Source organism: Podarcis filfolensis (assembly GCF_964270895.1).
Source record: "Podarcis filfolensis genome assembly, chromosome: 11".
Classification (NCBI taxonomy): Eukaryota; Metazoa; Chordata; class Lepidosauria; order Squamata; family Lacertidae; genus Podarcis; species Podarcis filfolensis.
In genome coordinates, this window is record NC_139613.1 from 56,071,789 (window position 1) to 56,099,705 (window position 27,917).

The following is a 27,917-nucleotide window of genomic DNA, read 5'->3' on the forward strand; positions in this document are numbered from 1 at the left end:
TGGGGGAGCATTGACCACAACCTAAGCCTAGTTTGAGTTCTTTTTACCATACCACTGGCACCAAGCTACAAAAACATCCAGGTGGTGCCACATACTTTTTAGTCAAAAGGACATAGATGCAAAGAGGATGTAGATCACTTCTGTGGAATAACTATGAGCTTAGAGGTAGCCCACTTATTCTCCAAGTCAGTACAGTGGTACCTCGGGTTACATACGCTTCAGGTTACATACGCTTCAGGTTACATACGCTTCAGGTTACACTCCGCTAACCCAGAAATAGTGCTTCAGGTTAAGAACTTTGCTTCAGGATGAGAACAGAAATCGTGCTCCGGTGGCGCGGCAGCGGCAGGAGGCCCCATTAGCTAAAATGGTGCTTCAGGTTAAGAACAGTTTCAGGTTAAGAACGGACCTCCTGAACAAATTAAGTACTTAACCTGAGGTACCACTGTACAGCCCAGATGGTGTTAAAGCAGAGAAATGTGAAGGAAGAGATTTGAGGTGCATGAATTTGGCTCACAAGCTCCAAAAACCACATGCATTTTGGCCACCACTATACATTTGCAGCCATGTTGACTAGGACACAGTGGCCCCTGACGAGGTGTGCAAAGTATACTAGTGCCAGACGTATCACCATTAAGTCATGGAACTTATGCTCTTTTCCTTCTTTTTTGTTTGTTACCTACATACCATGGTAACAAACAAAAACAACCCCCCCAAAAAAAGTTTCAAAGGCCAAAGGCCTGGGAAAAGAGGAATGTTTTTGCCTGATGCCTAGATATATATAACGAAGGTGCGAGGCAAGTCTCCCCAGGGAGAGTATTCATCACCGGAGAGGCACTACACTTATTTTGGAAGCAGGCATATTCAGTCTCAATAATCTGAATTTGAAGTAGAATCTTGCCCAAGTTGAAGTATGAAATATTCATTTCCAGAAGCTTGGACGAAGACTGAAGACATGTCACAACATCATGTTAGAGGAGCATCACAAGTACACTCACCAAGTTCATGCTGCTGGGAAACAGAAAGACTGATTCTATGGACACAATGAGAACCAATTACAAAAGGAGTGACTGATTTTGTCATCCTTGCAGATGACAAAACTATGCATCTACAGGGCAGAGCTTGTTATTTCCAAATGTTTAAGAAACAGGACCTAGGAACAAAGAAAGAAACAAGCATGCAGGTAGTTGAGGAGTGGATATTTGTAGATCCCCTTCTCCATCAGAAAAGCTGCTGGACTTTCCAAGATCTTGGTGAAGAGCCTCAAAGTTCAAGAGTGACAGAAGGGCAAAGCATAGAAGTGCTGCTACTGATCCTTATACCTGAAACAACAGAATCTACAGTGTCTGTTCTGGATTGGGATGTGAGGACAGGCTTTGCTAAGAATGACTGTGGCTAGGGAACGAAAGTATCAAGAGTCTCTGTATGAAACCTGCACTTGATCAGAAACTGATTGGCTCATTTAAAAATCTGAAACAACTCATGCTTCCCTGCTTTTTCTTAAGAACAGTGAATGACCTGGGAAAGGGCCCCCACCCACCAGAAGGCCATACTGGCAGCGACTTTTTCTGGCAGTTACAGAGCCTTGATGTGGGAGAGATGCAAGCTGCTGCTGGTGATAATATACGTGCATGGCCTGTTACAGGTAAAGGTTGGTCTGAAGTGACATTATTTCTTTCATACGCAATTTCATATGGTGAAGGCTAAACCAAGGACGACGAATTCCCTCCATGGAAGTCTGGCAGGAGATAAGGCAGGTGAGGATTGTCCCTGTTTAGGGAAGTTTTTAATGTATGGTGTATTTATCATGTTTTTAATATTCTATTGGGAGCCACCCAGAGTGGCTGGGGAAACCCAGCCAGATGGGCGGGGTATAAATAATAAATTATTATTATATTATTCTACTCTCTCTTCCTCACTTGTTTTCTTTTTTATAGACATAAGAACAAAATGCCAGGTCCTGCTGGAGCCTATCATCTGCAAAATAAGACAGGATGAGAAGAGGTCATGTCTCATCCAGTTCAGGACTGCTATCCTGGCCTCAAATGACAGCGTTTCCCAACGCTGCCTTTCTCCTCATGAAGGAAGAATGGCTAGATAAGGCTTCCTAAATGTCTGACAGGTGACAATGTGCATATGAATTGGGGAGGGGGGCACAATAGTGGTGACCTTGACAGAGAAATATCGACCATGATTTGCCTTGTGACTAAAGGGATGGAATTGGAAACCAACCATTCTGAATCATTAATGAATTCCAATTCTCTACTTTGAACTTCACCTCTTTGTGGAATGAAGTGAAAGTCTCCCCCCCCCCCCCAATTTCTTCCTAAAAAATGCATGCTATTCCTAACCGAGCACCTTTTTGTTCAGCTTTGGGAAACTGTTTTCTAAATGTAACTGTTAAGTACAACTGGTCTGTATTGGATATCATTTTTACATCTGCACAAACCAACAACGGCGAAATAAGGCTACTTGGATGGGAAAGGGGCTTGTCTCACCAGTAACATTCATCAAAGATACTCCGCAATGAACACTCTGCAGCCCAGTTAAACCAGAGTATTTGAGTGATTCAAGCTTAGCAAGTTGCCTAAGTTGCCTGATATTTTAAGTTACTGGCAGAAGTGCTAATATTACAAGAGGCAGGTGTAGGAACTTGAGCCTGGGCTTCTGGATAGGAAAGAACTCCTCCTGGATGTTCTTGTCTAAGAGGCAATCTGTAGCTGCCTATAGAACAAGTGAGAGCTGGACCATAAAGAAGGCTGATCGCCGAAGAATCGATGCTTTTGAATTATGGTGCTGGAGGAGACTCTTGAGAGTCCCATGGACTGCAAGAAGAACAAACCTATCCATTCTTAAGGAAATCAGCCCTGAGTGCTCACTGGAAGGACAGATCCTGAAGCTGAGGCTCCAATACTTTGGCCACCTCATGAAAAGAGAAGACTCCCTGGAAAAGACCCTGATGTTGGGAAAGATGGAGGGCACAAGGAGAAGGGGACGGCAGAGGATGAGATGGCTGGATAGTGTTCTCAAAGCTACCAGAATGAGTTTGATCAAACTGCGGGAGGCAGTGGAAGACAGGAGTTCCTGATGTGCTCTGGTCCATGGGGTCACGAAGAGTCGGACACGACTAAACGACTAAACGACAACAACAAATAGAGCAAAGTGGTCCATTGTGATGATGGCAACACCTAGTGATGTATGATGTTTTTACTATTTTTTGTTGGGAGCCACTCAGAGTAAATGGGGCAACCCAGTTAGATGAGTGGCATATAAATAAAATAAGAACAACAACAACAACAATTAGTGGCTGGGGCCTTCATTTGGAGCAGGGGTGGCCCACAAGATGCTTCTTGGACTCCCAGCTCCCATCAACTCCAGCTAACAGAGTCAGATCATGGAAGTTGTGGTCCAGCAACATCTGGCAGACCACAAATCCTCCATCCTTGTTGTAAAATATAATAACACTTTTTACAATGTTAGAGGTTTGCTTTGGAACTTAAGACAGGGTTTGTCACAGAAACGGACTGGGGAAAATCTTTGAAATAAATATTCTCGCTGATTAGTTAATGCAACAACAAACTTCCAACAGCCAGAAACTGTCCATTAAAAAAAAGGTATTTGAGAGGAACAAGGACATTTCATTTAACTCTGGCCCCAAGGACAATGTAATGCTATTGACAGCAGTGAAAATTAGTACACGGTGTCAAATTCATGCCTTCCTACAGTAACACGATTCTATTAGCTTACACAGCGATATCACCACTTCCACTGTTAATGTGTCAGGTCCTTGCAGCAATTAGGAGGTGAATGGTGTTTCCAACTCTATCAGGCTAGGTAGCTAGAAATGAATACCTATGATTTCAATCTATACAGCAGAAAACAGCGAGAAAGGTTAAAAAAACAACACCCCACCATTTTTAGTTTGGATGAAATACAAAAACGACAGCTATGCTTTTTCTATGGTAATACAATTGAGTAATGTAAATTACTCAAGAACATAAACAGGCTTTCAAGGATAAGGAGAGACAGTCGTGATAGTACCACTAGGAAAAGAAAAAGTGCCATAGGAGCCACTGGGGTGTGGGTGTGTGTATGTGTATATGTATGTATGAGTGTAGAGGTGCTGCACTTGTATGTGTGCGTGTGCTATGCAAAAATCATGATACAGTCGTACCTCGGAAGTTGAACACCTTACAAGTCAAATGTTTTGGCTCCTGAACGCCGCAAACCTGGAAGTGAGTGTTCCAGTTTGCGAACGTTCTTTGGAATCCAAATGTCTGATGCGGGTTCCGTGGGGTTCCGATTGGCTGAAGGAACTTCCTGCAGCCAATCAGAAGCCGCACCTTGGTTTTTGAACGTTTTGGAAGTCGAACGGACTTCCAGAATGGATTCCGTTCGACTTCCGAGGTACGACCCTATTGGAAAAACAGGGAAGCCAGTCGGTTCTTCTGTGTCTCCCTGAGTTGAGTGAGCAAGCGCTCTTTCCTCCCTTCTTCCCTTCTTTGTGTGCAAGCCGCTGACAGAAAGCATTGTTTTGTGAAGCTAGCTGATGCTGAAGCTTAAGGAAACCCACCCTTCCGGCTCACATGGGCCAGAACGGCATGAACGGCTCAGCTGGGGGGCAAGGAGGCTTCTGCGACTCAGCTGAGAAGCTCAAGGAAGCCCCACCCCCACCCTTCCGGCATGAGTCAGAGTGGCATGGAGGTCAGCTGTAGGGCTGGGCCATGTATCTCAGCTGCTTCTCCCTCCTCACCTTATTTATTTCTTCCTCCTTATTGCAGACATGGTAATATATCATTATATAGTGATATTTAGCTGGTGATATATCACAATGTTGAAAACCAGGTATCGCCCAGCCCTAACAGTGCCAAAATATTTGAAAGACTCTGCTAAAGCACCAGTTGATATAGTTTCAAATGTCTTTATTAGTAGTAAAATATTCATAATTATGATTAATAGGGTGTATGTGGGAGGAGAGCTTGTAAAAACTGCTGGGAAATGCAATTCATCTCTGCATACTCTCCACCCTACTTATTGGTAAAAACATACACATGATAGGCTTATAGGCTTAAGAACAAAATGCCAGGTCCTGCTGGAGCCTACCATCTGCAAAGTAAGTCTATAATTGACTTTTTATTTCTATTCTTTGTATATTGTATTGTTGTTTTATTGCTATGGCCGATGACTGACGTAAATAAAGATTCATTCATTCATCCATCCATTCATCAAAGTGTTCAAAACTAAAGGAACAGGCACTATAATGGTGCTTGGCTGGAAAGTGGAGAATACAAAAAAAGTAGTACAGTAATTCCATCTAGAAATGGAGTGTATCCAATTTTATGAACTGCCATTGAAATGTGTCAGGCTACAATTGAACAATTTATCCTTGCTACAATATACCATATTTATCCGTGTATAAGATGGGATTTTTAACAACAATATTGTTAAAAATTGGGGGGTCATCTTATACACAGATAGTGAAGGGGGGACATGCGACTGGTGGCAGCCATGAGCAGGAGATTGTAATCGGTGATTGGGTGGGTGATTAGTGGCTCCAGCAAGGCCTGCTGGCAGCAAGTGGGTGGGTGATTGGCATCAGCGGTCATGCGGGTGTGAGATTGTCGGCAAACCCCTCCCCCATAAAAGCTCAGCAACTTTGGGCAATCCTCCCCCAAAATAACTCAATAACTCTGGGCAACCCCTCCCCAAAAAGCTTAACAACTCTGGGCAATCTCCCCCCCCCCCATTTCCTAAATTTGGACTCCCAAAAAATAGGGGTTGTCTTATACACGGGGGCATGTTATACACGGAAAAATATGGTAGGTGCTGTATTGAAGTCAAAGTAAAACGAAGGATATTGTTTCAGCTCCCATTTGACCAGAACATCTTTAATGCTCATTCAATGTTCTTTTGGCTCCTTTTTTGGTAAGCTGCCTGGCTCCCTTTCCCTCATGAGGCTCCTTTGAAGCACTAGTTGCTTGCAGAGATATATGTTAGCTGACTCTAACGCAGGATTTGGAATTTATAGGCTAGATAAAGGGAATTGCTAATGCATTCACTGGCACAACATCACCCCAAGAGGATATAGTCTCTAGATCAGAGTCCCGAAGGAACCCTAGCTACTGTGCATGCATGCTACAGTCTGGCACACACTGCTTTCTTTGTTTCGTTCTTTCTGGGATGAAACTCTGCTGTTCCTGAGATCAGGTAAGATATATCACAGCATTAGGACATCAGCCACCACCCCTAACTGCATCACAGAATCAGACAGAACCCAGCAGCATAGTGCTAAGGTAACTCTTTTTTTGCGTTGCAAAATGAAGTGCCCAAATATCTTTCCAGCTCTTTCAGAGACTTCCCTGGTTCATGTGAAAGGCCAAACAGTAAAGGGGTTTCAATGGGTACAGTAACAGAAGAAAACACCCAAAGAGCTCTAATGCAAGATTCTAATGTCCACATGGAGATACTTAGTGCTTTCTTCCTGGGGTACGCAGGGGTATGCATACCCTTAAACATTTTGTGAATCTAAGTTTGGCCTCATTGAGGGGCAGTATTTCAATATGAGTGGGAAAACGAGTAGCCCTCAACATTTTTTTTAAAGAAAAAAAGCACTGGAGATACTGCATGCAAAATCTTCCCCATGCACTCTCATGTCAACAGATGCTCCACTGAACAAGAACATGTATGCATATGCCCCCCCCATGAGCTCTGGCACATATGTATAGCTAGTTTGCACCTGTCTGAACTCCTGCACACGTAAGAATATGTTCATGCTGGGGTTGTGAAACAGGATTTAGGGCTGACGTTAAGACTAAGAAAGATGCTGAATTTGTAATGCTATTTGAGTGGGTGTTGAAAACCATGGTGGCCAGCCAAAAGTTGTGGCATATGAAGAATCCAGGATGACCTCCCCCCATACCATGGAACAAGTGGGTAGGTATAATTTTGTACATAAAAGAAGTTGAGTAATTTGGTGGAGAATATGGAATTAGGAATGCCCTACTCATAACTAATCATCATTGTAGAAGAAAATGAAATTTTACTAAATACTATAATGAGACGAAAAGGGAATACTCACATCACCCACGGCAAAGCAAAAAATGAAACTAAACACACTTTCCTGCTTTGAGGTCTGATGTTCATGTTGAAATAAGTGCCTGTTAGTCCATCTACTATAGGTCAACTAACAGACTCCATAGAGGTAATCAAAGCAGAGGGGACTGTGAAAGTTGATGGAGCTGGATCCCTATCCCAGTGGCGGCTTTGAAACCTTATGGGTGTGTGTCTCCACGATTCTGGAGGCTAATGTGTAATACTATTAGTACAGAAAGAGATCCCTAACCTATAGCAGGAATCCATATGTGATATATGCACAGGAACCTCTGCCCCAATCTGATGCATAGTTGCCTCTTATCATCACAATAAATTGGTGAAAGGCTCCAGGAACTGGACCATAGAGAAGGTGGATGCTCTTCTTTCCAGAGATCACAGTCCCAGTCTTCAGCATGAGCAAAGTAGTGATGGGTGTCATGGCTATAGATCCAGGAACAAGGGAATAACAGAGGTGTATGGTAAAAGTGAGGTCAAGGAAGTCAGGAAGAAGCAGGAGAGTCAAGATGGAGTAGCAGGAAGTGTCATCAATCACAAGGTTGTCAAGGGAGACTTTGAGAATAAGGAGCTCCTTCACTGGGAAGAGGCATGGTAGATTGTCAAAAACCTTTTAAAAATGGAAACCTACACTCTGCTGCTGTGATAGCAGTCACCATAATAACTTAGAATAGAAGCAGAGGCTGATGGAGGGGAGCTCATCACTCCAGATGTTGGTGGGGTAGTCATGGGAGTGGCAGAGAAGTCATTAAAGCATGCACAGTATGGGAGACCTTCACACACAAAAACTGCTAGAAATTTCTGAAAGGTACTCTGCACAGGCACAAAATCCATTTGTGTGCATGCGCAGAGTCTATGAAGAAGAAATGCCCAAGTAATGGGTAGGATATGAACTAGAGAACAATTTAGCAGGGTACAAACGATTGCTACATAATACAGGAGCACTGTATTATTGTGTGCTTTAGTTTGGCCCTTATGTAGGTATATTTAAAGAACTGTGAGAGAGATTATCAGCGAAAGATGAGCTGGATTTGAGCCAGGTGAAAAGTTTAGCAATATAGTGCTATTTTTGGCATGTTTCCCTAAGGGTTGTAGTAAGAGACTGCAGTGGGGACCAACATTTGGGGAATGGGATGGAAATATAATTGCATTGCATCTGTAAGGATGGATCAAACATAAAGCTCTTGACTGGTTTGCATCAAATAAGTCAGATAACAGGGGTGGGATTATGTGTTGATAAACTGCAATCAGGAATGCTCTAAGGTAATTCTTCTAAACACGTCAAGCAAACTGGATTGATAGACCTAGGCTCTTTAAAGACTTTGGTTTTAACGCTCTATTCTATCGTGAATGAGAAGAGAAGCCCCTGCCCCCCCCCCAGCTCTTCACCTCCATTCCTCTTGAGCTCTGGGTGCTTATGCAGTCAATTTGGTTTTTGTTTTTCAGCAAAAGCAAAAGGAAGTTGGGCATGCTTTGGACATCTGAAGCCACATAGCAGCTTGGAAGATTAGGGAGTCCCTGATCTGACTCAAGATGCCTTGTCAACAACACAATCCAACTCAGGAACTTGGAAACCTTCCTAAAACCACCCTGTTTGGATAACTATCACAAACTTTTAAAAATCTAAATCCAGTGTCAGATTTTTAAAAATTAAACCCCACATTTCATTTATTTAAATCATTTTGAGTCTAATATAGGAAGGGTTACTAATGGAGTTGATTTGAATTGGTCTAAATTAAGTATGAGAAAACCTGTGTGCTGTTTTGGTGCACAGGCCATCAGTGTTCAATACAAGCATTCTGTTGGCACTGAAGTTCAACACACTGCTTTTTACATCACCACAGTTTAAGCTTTTTAATATAATACGATATTGATAAGCCGAAGTCGCATAATCTCATCCACGAACTAATCTGTTTTTCAAAACTCCACACTGAGCACAGGGATTCTAAGCCTCAGAAGTTCTGAATGAACTTAACTGGCATACAAACCAACAGAGAAATTAGGGCAACCCAGTCAATCACCGTAAAAGAATACTAGAACTTTTCTGCTGCTCTAATGGAAAATTCAAAAGAAGAAGAAACAAAGGGCAAAACCAGAGCTGGAAAGTGGCCATATTTTTGGCAAGTACCGTCTGTAGTCCCTAGTGAAGTTATTGCTTATGCTGCCTTAACCCATCTCTGTAACAGATGCACAGATTTTAAGATGAGATATATGAGTTGCAGTGAGGACCTTTATACAGACCAACCAGTGTAGTGATATATCCGTCTCTTGGGTGAGGAACAAATTAAAGGTGGAATGAATTACATCAATAGCTCCCCCAAATGAACTGAAAAAACTTTGAATACATCTTAGGGCTTGAAACAGTTTGCAGCCAAATTCACTGCATTTGAAATTTAGAGTAGGCATCAACACTCAATGATCTTTCTGAACAAGGATGTGCTTTCAGACAGAAAGATCTCATTAGCTTACATTTGATTTTTCTTTAAACATATGTTGGCAGCAACCCTGAGGGAGGATACATCACTATGGTAAGCACTTTCCTAATTTTACACTAGTGATGGTAATGATTTTTAGAATAGTGCTAATATGGAATTCTGAGGTAGTGAGCTGAACTTAAGCCCCTTCCAGAGTTCGAAGCTAGTTCAATTTCTTCCATTGTTAAAGGAGCAAATACTGTTACTTCTTCACATTTACACAGTAGCTTTTCTGTGTGATCAAAGTAACTCAGTTTCTGAGCAGAAAAATCATGTTCAGTAGAAATATGGCCTCAATAACATAATATCTCTCTGGTTTTGTGGGTGTATACAAATACAGATATGTGAGAGAAGGGAGAGATGGATGAGAGAAGGCTGAGAAGATGATAGGCTCCTTCAAAAAATCTTATATATGCCTTAATAAAAAATGTTTAGCGGTATATGTTCTGCTCTTTATAAAATGGTCTATAATTTGGTTAGACTTATGAAATATACAATGACATTGTGTGTGCCGCGTTCTAGTGAAATCGAATCCAACAGTATACAATGCAACTGTATACCATCTGAAGTTTTTTTCATTATCAGGCTCTTCAAAATGTTTTTCAAGCATGTGAAGTGCAGTCCTATGAATGTCTATATAGAAATATGACCCACTGAGTTCAATGCGGCTTATTCCCTGTGGCTTACACAGATTTCCTATTGAGTAAATCTGATTGAACTCGATAGGACTTGCTTCTGAATAAAGAAGAACAGCATCCTACTGTTTACTGTCCACATATTTTAAACAAAGCAGGCTTGAACAAGGCCTTTTAAAAGGTGAGCAGTTGGGAAAATGGCATTTAAGGGACACGGTTCACCTTTGGATGATAGCTGGGCCCAAAGCAAGATCCTGACTCTTTTTTTCATCATAACTGTGCCAAACCTATTTATGCAGCTTCCCTTGGTCTTACAAAGATTGAGCCAAAACAGGGCTCTTTGTAAACAAAACAAAACCTCTTTTTGCGTGACTTTTCAAAAGTTATGCCATAAACATAACATTTTCATAAGTCAAAGCTATTTGAAAAAGAACCCAAAAATACGGGTTGTCTGTAGCCCTCCCAACAGCAGCTTTAATAAATTATAATGATTTAAACTTCCAAAGAGACCTGTGAAGTTGTAAGTTAAGGTAAATATAAATTACTGCGCCTTCTTTGAAAACCATTTCTTATCATTTTTAATGTATCTTATTTCTCAAGGTATTTCCTTGCCATTAGAGGGACTGTAGTGACCTCTGATGAACGAAATAAAATGTCTTACTGAATAGATATATAGACCTAGGGCACGAAACTGGATTTCTAAGCCATGATAAAATCAAACTGTATATGGGAAATAAAACTTTTCTGTGGTTTGGATATTTGCAAATAAAATTTTATGTTGACAAACTGAGAAGTCAGCACCTTCAGGGGAATTTACAGAACTTGAAAAATTACTTGCAAGTCGTATGACCCTGTTTGATGGCCTCATGAAGGGGCTACATGCATAATCAAAACACTCGGCATAATTAGCCAAGATAAGAACCAATGCTGATCTGTGCTGGGAAGCCTGGGTGCAGCCTGAACTTATAAAAATTGGATGGACCTGAGTGATGCCCTGGCCTACCACTTCAGCCATGCCTCCAGCTGGTCTCATGTTGGCCTGTTCAAATAGGCACTTCCTGCTGAGAGGTGCCACTGCAGGAGAGGCTCTCATGTCCCCAGTTGGTCATACCATGGTAAAGATGACCTGACCAGGCTGTGGCTCTAACCGCTACTTGCCAGGATTCCCAAATAAGTGGCCATTGTTTGAACTTCTCCAGCCACTAGCCAGATGCTTTTGAGAAGCCCACAATCAGGGCATGAAGGTTGTAGCTCTCCCACAAAACTGACTCCCCATAACTGGTATTCAGGCATATACCACCGCTGAACCTGAAGGCTCTATTTATTTACCACAGCTGATAGTAATTGACAGTCCAATTTGTCCAATCCACTTTAAAAACCATCCGAGCCAAGGGCTATCCCCACATCTTGTGGCAGTGAAAGCATAAATGGATTATTCATTGTGTGAAGTAATGATTTTTGTATGTTCGGAATCCACGCCCATTAACTTTATTGGATGATCCTGAGTTCATGTCACCCAACAGCTGCCTTAAAACACAAGACAAAACCCACCTAAAATATTCCAAACATTTTAGTCTTTCCTTGTAGATGTCCCAAATGAACATCTAAAGCCTTTTGGTTGCCCCTTCTAGACCCCTTTCAGGTCTGTGCTTTTCTGTGATGGGACAGTTGTACATATAGTTGTATTCAGCTAGGCCTAAAATTGATTCAAGTGAAATTAATTATCTCAAATTAGTCATGTCAATTAACTTCACTGGATCTACTCTGTGTAGGACAGCATCTCTACAAAGCAGCTGAATTATAGTATTATATAGGACTTTTTTCAGCCAGAACTCAATTCCGGCACTTCTCAGGTGGGCACCATTGCCATTATAAGAGAATGAAGGAGGTGTTAATGGTGAGTTCTAGCACTTCTTTTTCTAGAAAAATAGCACTGGTTTTATATAAAGGAATTACAAGACTTGCTGTATTTTTAAAAAATATTTTCCCTAATAATCATAGTATGATATATGACTGTGCATCAAAACAGAGTTACTCAGGAGGGAGATGATATGGATATAAATTGATTGTATTTATGTTCACATCTGAGAGAAAGTTGTATTAAGTGACATCATATAACCTGTGAAAAGTCATCACTTGTTCCTAGAAATATGAAGATGAAACGGGTGCATATTACCACACATGGTAGACATGCCCACATATGGTAGACTGACTAGACAAATATGAGAAAAGATAAAGCAACCACTGACTTACAACTGCATCTTACCCCTTTCTATTCCTTTACAGAGAATTAATCACATCAGTGACCACTGCTGCCAAATCACTTCCTATATGAAAAATATATATTTTGGGGGGGGGGAGCAATCGGAACTCTCACTACTACTGAATAAGCACACAAACTATTTGATCATGGCGTAATGGTTAAAATGGTTACTGAAGAGTGAAAGAAGCGGCAATGAAAATGAACAGTTCAGTTTTTCAGTAGCAATTTGTATTAATCATCGGAATAGTAGGAAACTGAAGACAAAACACCTTTTGCAGAAGGACACAGGAGGAGGAGCCCACACAACTCTGTTGGCTGAGAAACACCTTCATTGCCTGGTGGTTCCACTCTCCCCCTCCTGTGACATGCACTCAAAGTATTACAGCACTCGCCACATCCATGGAGACTATGGATAATGAGATATAAAAAGTAATGGCCTCACTCTGAAATGGTGCTGAGGGAGAAGCAGAGAAAGAAAGCACCCATGACCATAAAGGGACCAAGGTGCACTTAGGGGAATTTCAGGAAGTGGGCATTTTGGGCTGCCTTAAAATGCTTTTGTACCAGAACATACAAACACATACAAACATTTAGCACAGCCCCAGTATACATTTGTTAGTAGAAGAAAGGGTATAGGGGCCCAGCACTTTGTACTGCTAATATGCACTGCAGACTTCAAGAATCATGGAGAGAATTGCTGTATCTTTCAGGAGGAACATTAAAATACACCTTCCATTTTCTGAGTTAGCATGCATACTGTATGTATTTTGTACAAAGTTTACACATGTAAATGTATATAAAGGTAAAGGTAAAGGGACCTCTGACCATTAGGTCCAGTCGTGACCGACTCTGGGGTTGCAGCGCTCATCTTGCTTTACTGGCCGAGGGAGCCAGCATACAGCTTCCGGGTCATGTGGCCAGGATGACTAAGCCGCTTCTGGCAAACCAGAACAGCACATGGAAATGCCGTTTACCTTCCCGCCAGAGCGGTACCTATTTATCTACTTGCACTTTGACGTGCTTTCAAACTGCCAGGTTGGCAGGAGCTGGGACCATACAACGGGAGCTCACCACGTTGTGGGGATTCGAACCGCTGACCTTCTGATCGGCAAGACCTAGGCTCAGTGGTTTAGACCACAGTGGCACCCGTGTCCCTATGTAAATGTATATAGTGTGTATAAAAAAACAAAAAGCAACAATCTAACTCATTGAAGTAAAGAAATAAAAGCAGCCCCTCTTACCTTTCATTCCAAACTTGGAGTGCCTTCCAAACTTGAGAATAATGAGCAAAATAACTAAGCCAGTGCACACTAATGCTGCAATCCCCACTACAACATAGACCTAAAAGAAAAGTAAGGTGCATTAAACCCAGTATTGAAGTATTGGCAGTATTTGAACATGATATCAGAATTGTCAAACTGGAAAAGCTTTTGAAGTTTGCAGTCTGAACTCTTGCCACTCAGAGCCTATGGGTGTTATACACCTAGGCTGCTCTTACTAGGGATAGTCACAACGCCCTAGTAAGAGCTGAGAATTTAGAATTTTAATCCTTAAAAAAAAAAATTAAGGTTGCCTCTTCAATAAAAGAGACTTCAAAATATGGCTTCTATGGCTTTTTGCTAAGGAAACCAGAACCAGGAAAATATCTCAAGATCATCTGCTCCTGTGGATACAACATCCAGTTTATCTTGGCTTTAAAAAGGTAAAGGACCCCTGACAGATAAGTGCAGTTGCAGACGACTCTGGGGTTGCGGTGCTCATCTTGCTTTACAGGCCAAGGGAACGGCGTTTTGTCTGCAGTTTTTCCGGGTCATGTTGCCAGCATGACTAAGCCGCTTCTGGAAACCAGAGCAGCGCACGGAAACGCCATTTACCTTCCCGCCAGAGCGGTACCTATTTATCTACTTGCACTTTGACATGCTTACAAACTGCTAGGTTGGCAGGAGCTGGGACTGAGCAACGGGAGCTCACTCTGTCGCAGGGATTCGAACCGCCAACCTTTTGATCAGTGGCTCAGTGGTTTAGACCACAGCGCCACCCGCGTTGACCTTATAGTTACTTAAATTATGTGGGTGCTCACTAGAACATTCAGCTAAAGTTACACCATATTTTTCATGCCAAAAGAGGGAAACCCAAAATATTTCAGGCTGTAAATGGGAGTCGTTTCCATGCAGCTTGGAAGCTGCAACTAGGTAATATCACTTAATGGTAACGTATGAAACAAACTTTGCACACTGTTTTCTATCTATAATTTACCAACTCTTTGAAAAAGCAATTGTTTCACATTATATAAATGCCTGTGAAAAGCTCTGGGGTATAGTCAAGGTGGTGTCTTGTTACAAGCTAAAACACCACAAACGTATCAGATCCCTTGTCAGAAAGTCTGCTGAGATTACAAACCAGGAAACTATGTATATACTTACAGTGATGCTATCTTCATTGTTTTTGTCGGAAACATCCGTAGAAGTAACTGGATTACTATTATTTGTAGTATCTTCAAAATTATCCGTTGGCGTTCCATAATCCTCTAAGAGAAAGAATGTATTTTTATTTACTTCCCTGACTGTAACTTTTTTTTTTGTCTCTATGAAAAGTACTAAACACAGGAAATGAAAATTTACTATAATTCTATAATGTATTGTTCAGTGTTCTAAGTTTTGTTTGCCAAAAATGCAGAAAGCCAAGAACTTTATTTGCTCCTGACTTTCTCAGTGAATGTTCTGTGGTATGAAAACTTGTATCTACTCTTCAAATTCAATATGTACTCTGTTCTTTCTTAGTTATATTCTAAACAAAGGATGAAAATAGTAATACTATAATAGTAAAATGCACTAAATAGAAACTTCTTCTGTTATTTGTATAGTACTTCAAAGAGTTAACATAAGTTAGGCAAAAATACTGGCCCCTGCCCTAAGCATCTTATAATCTACCATTTAAGGGGAACGAACAAGAAAAGGGAGAGAGCAGGATAACAGCAGAGGAACAGGAGGAAATAGAGTTCCATATACTTGCTGCACAATCCTAAACATCTATATTCAAAAGTAAATTCCACTGAGCTCAATGAGACTTAGTTTTTAGTAGGTATAGGATTACACACATAATTGGTGGTAAAAATTAACAGTGCAATCCTATATTTGCCTACTCAGAAGTAATCCCATTGAGTTTAATAGGGCTTATTCCCAGGAAACTGGGTATAATAAGGTTCCAGACAAGGAGACAAATCAAGGGTTGGAGATGGAGATGGAGTTCAATTGGACTTTAAAGGAAGAAGGAGAGGTATCATCTCCTAAGAATTCTGTGAGGGAGTTCTAACCACATGGACCAGCCAAGAATAATGCATAGGGTAGTTTAAGGCCTGTTTTGGGCAGCTGAAAGTACATCATTGTTTCCTTGATTCTTCTAACTTTCATTTTGAGTATGAAAAATGTATCCTTTTGCTTGAGTTACAGTTCTCCTTTCCCAGTGAAATAAGTTTTGCAAAAGCTCAAGGGCGGGAAGTATTTTTACTGACAAGAGATAGGTTAAGTTGAAATGCAACAAAATGTGCATTAAAACATTAAAAATACTTTTCTGAAAGTTGTACAATTTGAAGTATCTTAAAATGCCAAAAAAGTTATTCTCCATTTAGTGGAAGGGGAAAAGGTTAGATTTATTAAAGCAGGCATTTGGAAATACAAAGGAATGAACAAATAATTAATGAAAATCTGTTCACTGAGCATAGAACAAAAGATCTTCACTTAATATTAACAAATCAAATATTAAACCTAAGTTATGCATAACTTTGCCTATCCTTGAACTGAAGGAAATTACTTTAAAACTATTCCAGAGCAAATATATTCTCTTCCCATGAGATAGTAATGCTTCTTGTGTGTAGAACTTTTCAAAAGGTTTAATCTGCTCATTATCTCAAATCGCAGCAAATGCTGTGCTTATTTATGACTAGTTACACTTCCTTTCATGTTCTGCATAATATCTGATTCCAGTGTCAAGATCCCACAAAGGGCAAATGAAGTCCACACCACCTGGTGCTCTGTTAATATCACAAGAAGGTGTGCATCCAAACAGGAAAGGGTTTCCACATCCAGGGAAGGGCTAAAAGTTTCTTCCTTGAGCCCAGAATGGCTAAGCAGTAAGACATGCCAAAAAACAAAAAAACAAAAACTGCACATGAAACTTGTGAGATCATGGGGGTGAGGTGGGGTGCAACATTTCCTCTTTTTTTTAAGGGAAATGCCCTTATTCAGAATTGGATTTCTCGCAAGAAAAGGGAAAAGTTGACATCTATGGTGGGGTGCTTTGCATTACATTCAAAAGTCTTTCAAGATTCTTGTAACAGAGTACAAGCAAAAAGGTGGAAAGGAGATTTCATTGGCACATTGGTGGTTGTGTTGCCATGATACAGATATACTGAGAAACATTAACATTGCCACTTGGACAAAAGCCAGGGGTTCTTCCACTTTCATTAGTATGTATTATCACAAAATAAGAGAGGGCAAAAGAAAAATCAGATTATATGGCTTTAGAGCCAAATCTGAAAACTAGAAATAAATAAGCATCCAGCAGAATGTACAATGTAAACATAAAAAACATGTAGAGAAATATATAATTTCACACAGCACTAGGTGGTTTTTCGTACAAAATGTTTTCTGTTTATAGCTTTTAGAGTTGCACAACTGGAGTTAATCTTTTTATATGCTTTGAATGCAGAGTTAATTTTTATGATTTGTTTTGGAAAAAATGATGCAATCAGCTCCACGCATAGGAACGGAGCATTTAATGGCAGAAATTCCATTTGTTATAATTGTATACAATCGACAGAATTGAGCCACTTTGTGTGCTTCGGACTACCAAGGTGATTAACTATAAGCTAAATGTAATGGCAGTTTACTCCCTTTAAGTCATCTCACTCCTTCCCCAAAGTACATAAGGAAAATAGGCAAGTTTGATATATTCCCTACCAAATATATTTAGATGTGAGCTGGTATCATTTGAGCAGGTTGTTTCTTTAGCTGATATGAGGAGGGAGGAGCAGCTTGCCCAGTGCTGTGAAGCCAAATCAACAGCCTCCAGGCACCATGGCCACTGCCACTTACCATGAGGAAAAGGGGTGAGGCACTGGAGAATTTGGGGCTACATGGGTGAACAAGTGGGAGCATCCTACATAGCCCTAACCTCACCCCTCCCCGCTGCTGGGAGACTATTGCTGCAGCTTCTCCCCACTGGGTTAGTTACTCCTGATAGGACAGTTTTATTTTATCATTAATTTTGTCAATCCAGAAAATTCAGAAATGACACAGAAAAAGGGAATGGAAGAGATTAACTCTATGGCAACATATATACATCATGCCAAACCATGGTTTAACACAGGCATAGGCAAACTCGGCCCTCCAGATGTTTTGGGACTACAATTCCCATCATCCCTGACCACTGGTCCTACTAGCTAGGGATGATGAGAGTTGTAGTCCCAAAAACATCTGGAGGGCCAAGTTTGCCTATGCCTGGTTTAACACAACGTGCACAACTAAGTACAAAGCTCAGTAAAATTTGGGCTCCAACACTTTCACCTAATTTTCCCATACAATTCAGAGAAGTGGGGAAGCTTTCATTTCTGTTTTTGGTTAACCACAGTTTATTGTCTGAAACAAACCAACTTCAGCTGTGGAAACCTGTGATTAAATAAATACACAAACAAAAGCTTCCCAAGTCTCCTCTCAGTTTTGCAAGAAGTGGAGACTGCAAGCCCGAATTTTGCTGCAGCTCATTTTTTAGCAGGACACTACAATAATTTACCAACTACAATAATATAGTATCTCCAATCCTAAGGTCATATTAAACATTTTATTGAGAAAGAGGCATAACTACCACACTCTCCTTTTTATACACATTCATTCCAACCAATGAGTTTTAACTCTGGGGTCATTGTCTTTTACATTTCTCTAGCACTTTCCCCTATGGCAACTAGGCCAATGGAGACTTTTCCCCCTATGGCTCCTACAATCACAGTTTGCATGCCTCTGTGAAAGGTAAGCTTCCCTTTCTCGCATACTGCATTCTTGATCAGGGTTATTGTAATTAAGTATGAAAGAACTGAAGGCATTGCTGCAAGCTATCTATTCAGTGAACTTCTAATTAAGTGAGGGAGACTTCATCAGTGGGCTGTGGGATTCCCTCCTGCCCTGCTCCTCCACTATCACAGGCAAGCTGCCCAAATATTTATCCAAATAATGGGTTCTTGAATGGTCCAAAACTCCCCTTCAGAATTGATTTTAATTAGTATTAGGAACTACTCATTCCTCTTACAGGTAATGCGGTAATCCAATTGCATGCTAGAGTTTATGGTTAATGATGTGGAATAAAACCGAATTAATATATAAAATTATATATTACAATTAATATATAATTTATATTGGTTTTTTAGACAATTTTTGGCACAGGGCTATATATTCAGCAAGAATGAACAAAACTTTCCACTCCTGAAGGTATACAAGTATTATAGAAACAGTTTAAAATGGACTTTCACAGATAAAAGGCAATGGTGCCTTTTATGATGGCATTATCTAAAAATTTAGTTCTTTTAAAAGGCACCAGTTTTGATCTAATAACAATAGGTTAGCCTTTTGAAGAACATTAATTTGCAAATAGCTTCAGCAGCAATCCTACACACAATTGGGCAGCTTAAATGTAGGACTTAAGCAGATTAACTGTGTGCAGGATTGCAGCCTCCAACAAGCACAGTTTTAAGAAATTGTTTTAAAAAGAAAAATCGCTGATGGGAATTTTTATATGGTAAAAAGTATGTTTTTTTTTAAAAAATAGTAATTAATAATTCTATGTAGATATACAAAAAAACAAACAAATATGAAAAACAAAAGTATGATATTTTCCATAAATATATAAAGGGATTGTTATATAAGAAGACTTGCTTCAGTACACACACAAAAAAGAAAAATTGGAAATTTCCCTTACTACGAATTTCTGTTTCTCTAAGTCTCACAGAGGGCAGCTCTTAACCTTGAGAAGGCACCTGGAACATGTGGGTAGGTCAATTTTTATCAGTTTGCCAGGAGGACTAGATACCATGCCCTGCCAGAGCAGACTGGAAGAGGGCACGAACCCTTTGGTCCCCACTCAAAACCAAATAAAAAAAACATGCGTACCAACAGGCACCAATTATATGATCATTTCAAAAACAACTGTTTCTCAAAACAATAAGAAATGGAAAGAAGGAGGTGAGCACATCTGTCTGCCTCCAACGTATGTACAATGTTGACAGAAGCTCTGGTTTGAAGGAAATCCATAACCGGCTGGCTAGTCACAAAGAGGTCGCAGGTGGACTATCTTCCAGGAAATTCAGAGAAGAGAAATTCCATTTTCTCCTGAGGCTCCAGGAGGCCATTCCTTCACCTTGGCATGTAACAGAGAAGCAGAGTTAAGGGTGGGCTTTCATGAGCCAGCACCCTATTAAAGCACAACCTTGTGCAAGACCTTCTTATTAAAGTCCACGTCTGCAGTATCTATTCTGTAATGCTTGCTGAATGCACGTAATATTTTATTCTTGTAGATTGTAATGCTGTCGTGGTTTGAAATACAGCTGTAAGCCATTTTATGGAATAAGCTCTCTTGAAAAACAGACTGTATTTTTTTTTAAGGTAGTAAAAACAAATATGGGTGGAGACCCATTCAGCGACGTATCAAATGACTAAGGACAATTAAGCCAAAAGACAACAGATGCTGCCATCTCCTTTAGGGAATAGTGAGTTTCCAAGTCTTTGATAAGTCAAAGCAGTATATTCCATTGAACAACTAGTAACTGTATCCTTGGATACTCTGCTACCCAACATTCATAAGCCAACTGTGGGGTTTTTTTGGTAGTAAATAAACCATAGATAAACTGCTGGACAGAGTTTGTAAGTTACATTCGATATTTCCTGCCAATTTGCCTGGGGAGACAGATGCTCTAGGAGCACTTTTAGTCTGCCTTGTCCTATGACAAGAGGGGAGAGTGGGCATAGGATCACATATTAGTTGTTGCCTCACAGTTTTTGCTGCCAGAGCATCTATCCTAGTATAGTGGTACCTTGGTTGTCGAATGGCTTGGCTCCCGAACAAATCGGCTCCCGAACCCGGAAGTAAGTGTTCCGGTTTGCGAACATTTTTTGGAAGCCGGACGTCTGAAGCGGCTTCTGATTGAGTGCAGCCAATCGGAAGCCGTTCCTTGGTTTTTGAACGGTTCTGGGAGTCGAATGGACTCCCAGAATGGATTAAGTTTGACAACCAAAGTACCGCTGTACTTTTATTTTAGATTAAAATTGCTACTTTCCTTCAGTGGCAAGACATCTGGCTCCAGACTAGGTGGGAATGGAGTGCTCTTGAAGAGACTCTGCGCACATACACACACAAAGAAACATCCCCAGAGGCCCTTCTCAGGCATGTTGGGCCGGTGAAGGAGAAGCCTCAAAGAGCTCTTACAGCTCCAACTTGACCTGACTGTTCATCTCACTAGGCAGAGCTTGACAGGAAGGGTCATGTTGTCCCTCTCCCTTGACAACAATGAAGATTGACCCTGCTGACATTCTCCAGGAAAATGTGCCACCTCAGGATTAAGGACTGCCCTTCAGAAAATTCAGAAGAAATTCATATCTATATTAAATTCAAGGCAAATTTTGAGGTTCTAAATCTAGCTGAATAGTATCTACTGTATTCATGATTCCAAACTGTATAAAAGTCCATCTTTCACATGTTTCAGTCATTTACTTGATCATTTGAGGTTATATACATATTTGAAGTAGAAAATAAAAATATACCACTATAACCAAGATGGGTGTAGAACGAACTACCTGGATAACAAAAAGAAAAAGATATAATTAAGTTACAAATATAGCATAGAGGTACAGTTAACCAATTAGCTTTTAATCACATGATACCATATAACATTAAATGCAGACCTAAGTTACACACACTTTTATCTTCTAAACTGTTTCCAGAGAAAAACAAAATACACTTATTTGCGCATCATATTCTACACCACACATATCAGCTGAATTCACCTATTTTACATTATGCATTGCACATTTATTTTGTGAAACACCCTGAGATCTGCAGATATAGTGTGGTATACAAATTTGATAACTAAATAAACAAACAAATAAATAAATATATTGTGCCTTGGGAGAACATTCATTCAATATTCAATATTCCTAAAATGAGAATTCAGATTCAACTTGAATGAACAGGTTTGCACTGGGGAATTTTTAATGTAATAATTATCACTTTTCTAAAAGAAAAGGAACATAGCCATGTCAGGCTGAAACACAACAGTCTAAATAGCACCACTCACTACTGAATTTGTAACTTTTAAAGGTTTTTTAAAAAAACTTATCTAGGAAGCTGAATCTTCCAAGATGATGAAACAGTTTGGGCACACAAAATCTAAGTCACTTATTATTTCTCTAGAACAATGAGAACAACTTGCAACTTGATAAGATTAGCGTAACTTGAGAATAGTGGGCCCTGTTCATATATTTTATTGATGGGAAAACCCATTTATTTAAGTGTGTTTGAACCTCTCTCAATGATGCAAGGTGAAAATGTAGCATGTTTTAATGGTCAAGTAATCATTGTACCAGTTACTAGTAAGATGTCATCATTATGAAATGGTGGGAAAGCTCATATATGATCAGGTGCCTATGAGAAAGACTCCTGGGAGCTTGCTTGTGAGACTCTGGGGTGCCTACCTGTAAGATCTGTCTCATCTGGGAATGGGGACCAGCATTCCGGATCCTGCACTGTGGAGGAAGAGCTCTGTGAGAGCTTGCTTATGAGACACTAGGTGCCTAGCTGCAGATTCTGCCCAACCTGGCCTTTAGAAAGGGGGTAGGCCTGAAAGCTTTTTCAAAAACCAACAGCCCAAGATCCACTTTGTGCCTGTGAGGGAAACTTTTGTGAAACTGCTTGTGAGATTCTGTGGTGCTTACCTGTATAGTATATGCCACCTTGCTTGGGGAAACAACGGGGGGGGGGGGACATTTTGGCCAGTGGCATAGACAAAGCCGACCTTTTAACTTCTGCTTCTGACTTGCTGTAGATTATAAAACCTCAAATCACATCCAGAAGAGATAACAAGGAGCGGCTGACAAACTGCCCAGAGGCTGGGGTGGGAAACTATGGTGCTGCACAGGTAAATGAAACCTGTTTACATGTCCTGCATCACCCCAAGCATGGAGTGAGTCCACCTACTCCTTTGCTATTTAGCTGGTTAACCTCAAAATCTTGGACTGAGAACTTTGGGACATTCTGTTACTTTAGACCTCTGAACGTGCTGTTACTTGGTGACCATTTTCTGAACCCTAGACCTTTTCCATTTCAGCCTCAGAAGGAGACAGCAGTCAAGATGCATCTAGAGGTGAACTGGGAAGCTCAGAGACTATGCTTCCTTTTAGGAGCTCTTCTTTTTATTCATTTTTAAAAAAACAATTTCTTTAGTTTTTGAACAATCCCGCTTTTCTTAATGGCTGTTATTTTTTTTGTGGTTTCATAGTTTGTTGTTAACCTCAAATTGACGAAATATTGTCAAAAAAAATTTTTTGAGAAGGTATCTCATCAGAACTTTAACTTTCATGTTGGACATTTTCCATTAGCACTGCCACTCAAATCAGCCTTGCTGAGGTCAATATGTAGATTCTTGATTACCTTTTTTTTTTTTTTTTGGAAATTAGAGGTTTTGGAACTAGATGTGAGCCATTTTAATAATTAACATGACAAAAAAATCTGTTGTCTGTCTGTCTCTTAGAAGAACTCAAGCCAAGCTTTACTTCAAAATGCTTGTGCCCAGACTGAGAATCCCTCTTTACAACTTTTGGGCACACATTGTATACTAACCCACCATCTGGATGATAAGCTTTTCTCTGAGATCAATTGGATAAAGCAATTATTAATGAAAATTAACCTTCTTTTGTGACTATGTATGCATATATCACCATTGTCTCTAACAGTTAATGTGGTGGCTCCATGCCAGCAACAGAGGAGTGAAATGTACCCCCACACAGAAAACACACATCCTTCTTCTCCATATTCAGAACACCCTACACATGGGATTCTGTCAAAAGGTTTGTACATGCACAGTTTAAGGGTCATAGCTTAGTGGGGTCCCAAGTTCAATTCCTGGCATTTCTAGATAGAGGTGAGAGACCTTGATATGAAATACGGGATAGCCTTGCAAGTCAGGGCAGACAATACTTGGCTAGATGGACCAATGGTGTCTCTGTATGGCAATTTCCAGAACCAGGATCTGACTTTGTAAAAGGCTATGTATGTTCCTAATGCCCCCATACAGGAACACAATGCTATATACAATTAAAAGTCCTGGTAATGGTAAAACCAGAGGAGAGCACTGGTCCCAACAGGTCAACTGCTGTCTCCCTTCAACTAGAATATAAAAAAAACCTCTCCCTCTGTAGAACGGGGTAAAGCCTCCTCTGTCTTTGTACTATTCCAGTTGGGGACTGCAGCACATTCAGGTTTTGCCAACAGTGTTGGCAAATGTAGCCTATTTACTTGGTCTTATAAACTGAGCGTGAGCCACTGACCTGTTCTTATATCTAGCCCTAACCAGCGTTTTTTCTGGGTGGGAGTGGATGGGTGGAGCAATGGTTATCTAGCCCCAAACAGCTCCACCGACATCACTCCTCCAGCTCCCTGTTACACTGATCCCAAAATGCAGAAAGGCAAGAGTATCACTGGTGGGATTCACAGCAACCGTAACTCAAGGAAAGCCTACTGAATCTCAAATCAGCTCACTGCCATCACTTGATAGCACTGGGCTTGTGCAGTATGTAAAACTGACAGTGACAATAGCTATCAAAGCCATTTCAGGCTTGAAGACTGATCTGTATTTATTTTAAATAGCAATGTAAACCATGAATGCAATTACAGTAGATTATATATGTTTTATTTGTCTTTATTCTCATTGTGGAAGAAGGCAAACATAAAATATAAAACAAATAGTTTGCAAGACACTGCAATATTCCAAGAGTGAAGCTATCTTGGAGTGGGGTCTACACATGGTTTAACCTAGCATTGATTTCTTAATACTTGTCAACAACTATAAGCCACATGAAAAACTGAACTTTAGGTAAAGAATTTCAGGCAGACCAAATACAACTGACACCCAATGTGCTGCAGACCTGCACAAGCAAGCTTCCAGGGTATCAAGCATTTACTACAGTCACCCTAAGATGCCAACATCCTCATGGGCGTTTACCAACTGTCCAGCCCCCAATCCAGAACCTTGTCAGGATGCTTGAAAAGGATATGAAAAGGAGCAGATGCGCCGTTACAAAATTTGCCTCATCTACTGAAGTTTCTTTCTGCTTAGGTAGCAATACTTTAATGCCACTGACATTCAAATAATGGAACTGCACAGTAAAGCAAGTGAACAAAATGTTTTGCTTAGATTTGTTTCCTAGGCTAGAGGTACAAAGTTACCTCTTGCCATGCTAACCTGTAGGAGACAATGGTCTTTTCTGTAGTCTATAGCAGGCATAGTATGCAAACTCAGCCCTCCAGATGTTTTGGGACTACAACTCCCATTATCTCTGACCACTGGTCCTGTTAGCTAGGGATGATGGGAATTGTAGTCCCAAAACATCTGGAGGGCTGAGTTTGCCTATGCCTGGTCTATAGCACCTCTCTGCTACTGGGCTCCAACACAAACAAATCAAGGATTTTAGTAAGTCCTTAGGTGTATCCAGTGCTTTTTTTTCTAAAAAAAATGTTTAGGGGTACTTTCATTTTCCCAGTCATATTGAAATACTGCCCCTCAATGAGGCCAAACTTAGACTCACAAAATGTTCAGGGGTAAGCGTACCCCTGCGTCCCCCCCCCCCCAGAAAAAAAGCACTGGGTGTATCTTCATCTACCCTGCATTGGCCTCCCCTGGGAAGTTTTAACCTACTTTGCAGAGTTCTTTTCCTCAAGCAGGGAAGAAACCCCAACCATTTAGATCTATTTAACAAGTATTGGAAGTTGATTGGTATTTTCCTTCTCTTAACAGGTGAAACTATTACATTATTAAGGAAGGTATGAGATATGAAGTTTAACCATGGAAAACAAGACAGTGGTGGTGATTACTGGCATATGAAGGTCTATAGAGTGCCCCAAGGGATTTCACAATGTATTATGCCATTCCACTACCACTGTGCTTGAGTTTATTCTTCCTTTTCACCACAAAAGCAGCAAAAAAACCTACGGTTTTTAAAATCTCTGAATATTTACAAGTTTGTTAAGACTTAAAAACAGTATAAAGTAAAGATAAAAGAAGAGATTATATAACTGGCATCACAAGAATAAAGCAGCTTGGTTTAATTAACTTCACAGGGAGATACTGTATAACAGCATTCTATGAAACTGCAAATGTAGCTGAATATGGGAGCCCTAAATGTTTTTGTTTAAAGGTAAAAAAAAATCACTGTACATTGAGGAACTTATGCTTAAATTATAAGGTTTAATTTCTGGAAGAGCAAGATATGATAACCTCCATGCACCTCCGTGCATAGGTAGAAGTAATGCATCTCTTCAGTAGTAGTGAATAATGAGGAAGGCAGAAGAATACAAAAGCATGCACACACAGGCATACCCCCCCATGCAATGATCACTTATCCTTCTCATTTTGAGAGCCTTAAGCTATACATTAAGAAAATAATGTGTCAATTAACAAAGATGCTTCAGTGCAGACAAACTTCTCATTTAATAGCACCCATAACCTAGGAACACTGGATTGCAATTTGGATCTCTATAATTAGTATTTCAGTATCCAGCAGAAAAACAAACAAACCATGCTTGAAGTGAAAGTTAAGCAAATGAATGAAATAATTATCGTCTCCGATGGGCAATACTGTATTTAACTCGCAGTGACATGAAGATTAAGAAAATAATACTTTGTATCAGAGGCTTTCAATCTTTTTGAGTCCACGGCTCCCTTGACCAACTACATTCTTTCTGCGGCACCCCTGTGGGGCTCAGGAGCCCAATTATGTCCCCCCTTGCCTGCAGAGCTGGCAGCCTCTCACCCTTTTTCAAACACCCTCCATTGCAGAGTGTTCCCTCAGTCTCCTCTCTTCTCCCTTCTCCTTGGGCGTCCTCTGGGCAGCCACAGCTGCCACCCCTGGTCTCTGAGCTGCACCCCCCTACCCCAAAGAGAGCTGCCTCCTCACACTGCCCCACAGGGACCTGGGAAGCACCCCCTGGCCAGCCCAGACGCACCATTCGCCTGGGGAGTTTGTAGTCAGGGCTGCTGCAACAAACAGCTGTGCAAGCCTTTGGGAGGCAGAGATGCAAGAGGGCAACAGAGGGAGGGAGGGAAGGAAAGAGGGACAGAGGCCAGTGTTGCCCGTGGCACCCCTGACTATCATTCAAGGCACTCCAGGATGCCACGGCACACTGGTTGAAAACCACTGCTTTATATAATGATTTCAGTCAGTTGATAATGTTAACTTACTAATTTAATGAGAATGACCAGAGACGGTTTAGTTCATCATGCAAAGTTTAGGTTACTGTGCTGTCTAGTGAGATTACTTTCTCAAATCTGCATTTATTCGCTTTTTAGCATTTAACTAGTCTAACCTTACGACTTAACTGCACACATACAATGCAAACCTATGCACGGCTATTCGAAAGCAAGCTCTATTCCATTCAATGGGGCTTACTGCAAGGTAAGTGTGTATAGGATTGCAGCTTTAATAGAAATATGCCACCCAAAGGCTGCATGCAAAACTAAAATAAAAAATTGCTCATCTTAACTTTCAGTAGCATCATTAAGCAAACTAAGAAGAAACAACAGCCCTACTTAATTAATGCTTCAATGATAATATAGTAATATTATTACTTACTACCTCCAGGATCTTCCATAAAGTACGCAGAAATGCTGGCTTCATCTTTTCCATATTGATTCTGTGCCACCAAGGTATAATCGCCGTTGTTCACATGAGTAGGGTTGTCCAGCTGCAGGCAGCCGTGGTATTCCGTTTGATTTACAACATGTATTTTAGTCCAGATATAGACGGACTCATTCAACTTAACCCCATCATGCAACCATGTCAGGATAGGCTGCGGGTTTCCCCTCACGCTGAATGGAATACACCAGTGGTGGTCCGGATATGGAATTTCAAGATACGTGATATTTGGTGCAACTATATTAAGAACAAATAAGAGTAATGTTAGTATACTACATTTTCTCTTCCTTGAAAATTCATCAGTTTGTTTTAAATCATTAAAGCAAAGCAGCTGGCATCCATATAAATGCAATGAATAAATGAATTCCAAAAGCAAATTTGTTGTGTTTTTAATATATATATATATTAAAGCATTCTTTAGAGGAAGTTATAACAGAGGATCATTTAAGCTATGATTTATGATTTCCTTCTTCACTTTTTGGAGGGGCAG

General features: G+C 40.5%; 1 protein-coding gene across 9 annotated transcripts in view; it reads right to left on the reverse strand.

The window, feature by feature from the left end:
- Positions 1-27,917, reverse strand: part of NTRK2 (neurotrophic receptor tyrosine kinase 2) — a 179,049-nt gene that overhangs the window by 98,356 nt on the left and 52,776 nt on the right. For 3 of the 9 annotated variants that reach the window (XM_083576704.1, XM_083576711.1, XM_083576710.1), the window contains 5 exons: positions 27,365-27,664; positions 22,214-22,264; positions 21,284-21,316; positions 14,903-15,006; positions 13,721-13,820 (listed from right to left, as the gene is read on the reverse strand). In XM_083576704.1, the coding sequence (XP_083432830.1) occupies positions 13,721-13,820; positions 14,903-15,006; positions 21,284-21,316; positions 22,214-22,264; positions 27,365-27,664 (588 nt within the window). The remainder of the gene's footprint in view (positions 1-13,720; positions 13,821-14,902; positions 15,007-21,283; positions 21,317-22,213; positions 22,265-27,364; positions 27,665-27,917) is intronic. The other 6 variants (XM_083576712.1, XM_083576709.1, XM_083576705.1 and 3 more) reach the window with 5 other exon arrangements.